Here is a 3,822-nt window from a genome sequence, read left to right as displayed (position 1 = left end):
GGCAGTGCACCCCCCCTTCCCCCCCACAAAAAAACTTATATTTCCTTTACATAAATTAAAACATTTGCACTCTATTTGGTGAAGTAAAGGCACAAACTGTTGCAGAACAAATCAACCCCAATCAGTGTTAAATCATCAGTTAAATGACTCAAAAGTCTGCAACCTTTACGCACTCTTTGACAGGTAAGAAAACTCTGGGGTGGGTCAATGTCTGGAGATATGCTTGTGGGAAACTGGCCCTTCCAAGTTTTGTTGGCCACACTGCCGAGACAGATAGCTTGTGTCCCCCTCACAGCAAGGGACAACTAATCACTCGACAGAATTCTGTTTGCTGTCCTTTAAGGTTGAAAGCACGTAATTGGATAAAAGCGTCCACTAAATGACTATTTTTTTTTTTGGTAATTTATTTAGGCCTTTATTCAACAGGACAGCTGAAGACATGAAAGGAGGGGGGGGGTTGTAATGTACTGTGCATTGTCCGTCTTTTCTAAAACTAAATTGTCTTACCCACTCAGACAGACATACAGCTCAGGTCTGCTTGGCCAGTTATGTCAAAAGACTTCAGGGAGTTTCAAGTTTTTGTAGGATATCAAATAAAGAAATGGTCTTACTTGTGAGATTCCTTTAAATAGAAAGGCATCCACAGAGAACTTCAGCACGTTACCCCCTCCTGACAGGAACCGGGGGCTGCTGCCCTCCCTCCTGCTGTCGACCATGCAACTGCAATCAAAAGCATGAACATCCATCAATACGTGCAAAGTGACAAACCAATTACTGTAAACTCATTGGGTGACTGCGTGTTCTGGCTGGAGACACACCCATAGTTAGTAATGATGTCCACTTTGGACATGCTGCTCGGGTCTTTGGAGCTTGTGGCATAGCATGCATCGACATAAAGCCTCTCCCCAGCAAGCAGCACTCCTGTCTGGGCCACAAAATACACTGGCTCCCCTAAAAAGAACCAGTGGCCTGGAGGGATGGGCTCCCCCTGGGCTAGAGAGAGAGACAGAGATACAGACAGACAGACAGACAGACAGACAGACGGAGACAGACAGATCGAGACAGAGAGACAGAGACAGACAGACCGAGACAGACAGACCCAAACAGACAGACCCAAACAGATGGAGACAGACAGAGACAAACGGACACCCCGTCTTAAGCTGTATTTGCTTCTGTTCTTTGTTGATCAAAGTTGCAATTTATAGATCTGAGGTTACAGTAAAAGATATATTAAGACTTTTAATAAACGTCCAACATTAGATTTGGCTAAAAAATATATTTGTTAAAAAAGTGTAAAATATCCAATAGATTTTGTTCCACTTCACAATTGTGTCCCACTTGTTGGTGATTCTTCACAAAAAATTAAAATTTTATATCTTTATGTTTGAAGCCTGAAATGTGTCAAAAGGTTGAAAAGTTCAAGGGGGCCCAATACTTTCACAAGGCACTGTATATAGACCTTAGTGGTCCCTAATACTGTATCTGAAGTCTCTTTATATAGACTTTAGTGGTCCCTAATACTGTCTGAAGTCTCTTTTATATAGACCTTAGTGGTCCCCTAATACTGTTCTGAAGTCTCTTTTATATAGACCTTAGTGGTCCCTAAACTGTATCTGAAGTCTCTTTATATAGACCTTAGTGGTCCCTAATACTGTATCTGAAGTCTCTTTATATGACCCTTAGTGGTCCCTAATACTGTATCTGAAGTCTCTTTTATATGACCTTAGTGGTCCCTAATACTGTATCTGAAGTCTCTTATATAGACCTTGTGGTCCTAATACTGTATCTGAAGTCTCTTTATATAGACCTTAGTGTCCCTAATACTGTATCTGAAGTCCTTTTATATAGACCTAGTGGTCCCTAATACTGTATCTGAAGTCTCTTTTATATGACCTGGTGGTCCCTAATACTGTATCTGAATCTCTTAATAGCCCTTAGTGGTCCCTAATACTGTATCTGAAGTCTCTTTATATAGACTTTAGTGGTCCCCTAATAATAATAATAATAATTTTTCTATATTGATCTCAATCTGATAACACAAACAGACCAAATGCGGTGTTCAGCTGAGTACATGGCGGCTGCAGCTGGATCAACAATATGACTTTTGGCTCTAATGGGCTCATATAAATTCTCATTTAACACTCTAAGTACACCATGTAACCCAAAGAAGTTCAGGAGTGTCTACTGCTTTCTGAAGGTAGCCTAGACTTGGTCCATTAGGGACATGGTGTTGAGAAAGGCCTCCAGTTTTCTCTTTCTTGAATATCTTATGTTTCAAATATTTTTATTAAAGTAAGTGCAGTTGGTCTTTGTCTTCAAAAACAATTAGTTCTGGATCGACCACCCGCAGCGCCCGGAGGCTACCTAAATAACGAGTGTAGAAGCGCACTAGAATCATGGCGGCGGCGGAAGTGGCCGTGCATTGCAAACGGTGCAGACCGCAATGGTTTCTGGGTGAAGCCGGGATCGAGGGATGACAAACGATGACATTTGGCGTTCGGGATCAGTTATGTTCTCTACTGTTCTAAAACGTCTCTGTTGGTATTTAACACAAGTCCAGAATTAGAGCCTTGTGATTGGTGGACCTCGTCCAACTTCCGGGTCAACTGGAAATGACCCGCAGTCTGAGCCGACCGTAGCTACGACAATACACGCGCACAGAAACCTAAGCGGGGCTGGCCTTGGTTCGGAAGCCGCAGTGGTGCTGCCTTCCTGCGCTCCACAGCCGTGCAGGGGCCGAGTCCCATCAGCTCAGCACACCGGGCCCGACGGCTCTGCGGGGGGAAGAACGGCACGCTCGAGCCGCTGGGTCATTTTATGTGATCCGTTGTTTGTTATAAAGTGGGATTGGCTCCGTGTGCCATCCGTTCGGTTTACGGTGTGCTCGTGATGTAGGCCGGTAATCCTGCTGGAGGTGGGTGATGGATTATTGTTTGATATTTGCTCTGTTTTCTTTCTGTTAATATAACCAGAATAGAGATGTGCATGCTGGTCAGGGTTGTACACAGAATGTCATCCACACTCCCTATCGCAGCCCGTACACCCTGGACTGGATCCTGTACTGAACCCTGTACAAAACCCTGTATTACTGGACCCTGTACTGGACCCTGTATTAAACCCTGTATTACTGGACCCTGTACTGGACCCTGTACTGTACCCTGTACTGTACCCTGTATTAAACCCTGTATTACTGGACCTTGTAGCCTACTGGACCCTGTACTGAACCTCTGACAGAGATCCGACATGCTGGTTGGAGGCAGGTGTCCCAGATGCACTGGGTGTCTAAAAGCATGTCAGTTTTAATTAAATCAAATTCCAAACACACTGATCAGCTGTGCATGTGAGTAATATTGTGTTGCCATGCAGCAGGACTCTCCAGCCACAGTGTGGAAGAGAGAGAGAGAGAGAGAGAGAGAGAGAGAGAGAGAGAGAGAAAGGGTCAGTGCTGTGTCAGTAGAAAGAGAGCCTTGTGGAAGAGGCCTCTCATCACCTGATTTTAACGACCTACTGTCACATCAACCTTTGACAGTGACACCTTGCACACTGTGGCACCTTCAATAGTAGCCCACACCTTTTATCATCGGAGTGTAGAACCACAGAAAAGAATAGCGTTTTACTTCTTCCTCATTATGACCTCTGCAGAGCAACACCGTCTCACTCACAGCTGAGAGCAGAAAGGACCAAATGGGACATTTCATGAAGACAGCTCCAGTTAGTCTGATCCCAGGTGGATCTGAAACACCTTTCCTGCTGCAGGTGCTAGCTTTGCTTGACATGACTCCAATGTTTGCTACAAGGGCATAACTTTGGGTTCAACACTGG

At 44.5% G+C, this 3,822-nt stretch overlaps 2 protein-coding genes across 4 annotated transcripts in view; one reads left to right on the top strand and one right to left on the bottom strand.

Annotated features, from left to right (window-relative positions):
• The window catches only part of LOC116690606 (zona pellucida sperm-binding protein 3-like), a 13,702-nt gene extending 12,668 nt beyond the window's left edge, over positions 1-1,034 (bottom strand). Inside the window, exons 1-2 of one of the 2 annotated variants that reach the window (XM_032517692.1) lie at positions 819-1,034; positions 612-720 (exon numbers count right to left, since the gene is read on the bottom strand). Coding sequence is in view for 1 of the 2 variants with exons in the window: in XM_032517694.1 (XP_032373585.1) it covers positions 612-720; positions 819-850 (141 nt within the window). In the remaining variant the exon portion in view is untranslated. The remainder of the gene's footprint in view (positions 1-611; positions 721-818) is intronic. The other variant, XM_032517694.1, reaches the window with a different exon arrangement.
• A 1,374-nt stretch (positions 1,035-2,408) lies between these two features.
• The window catches only part of LOC116690595 (uncharacterized), an 8,369-nt gene continuing 6,955 nt past the window's right edge, over positions 2,409-3,822 (top strand). Inside the window, exon 1 of one of the 2 annotated variants that reach the window (XM_032517674.1) lies at positions 2,409-2,914. The gene's annotated coding sequence lies outside the window, so the exon portion shown is untranslated. The remainder of the gene's footprint in view (positions 2,915-3,822) is intronic. The other variant, XM_032517673.1, reaches the window with a different exon arrangement.

The sequence above is a fragment of the Etheostoma spectabile genome, chromosome 6 (genome assembly GCF_008692095.1).
Source record: "Etheostoma spectabile isolate EspeVRDwgs_2016 chromosome 6, UIUC_Espe_1.0, whole genome shotgun sequence".
Taxonomy (NCBI): domain Eukaryota; kingdom Metazoa; phylum Chordata; class Actinopteri; order Perciformes; family Percidae; genus Etheostoma; species Etheostoma spectabile.
Note: the sequence above shows the minus strand (reverse complement) of the source record. Positions and strands in the feature narration are given on the sequence as shown.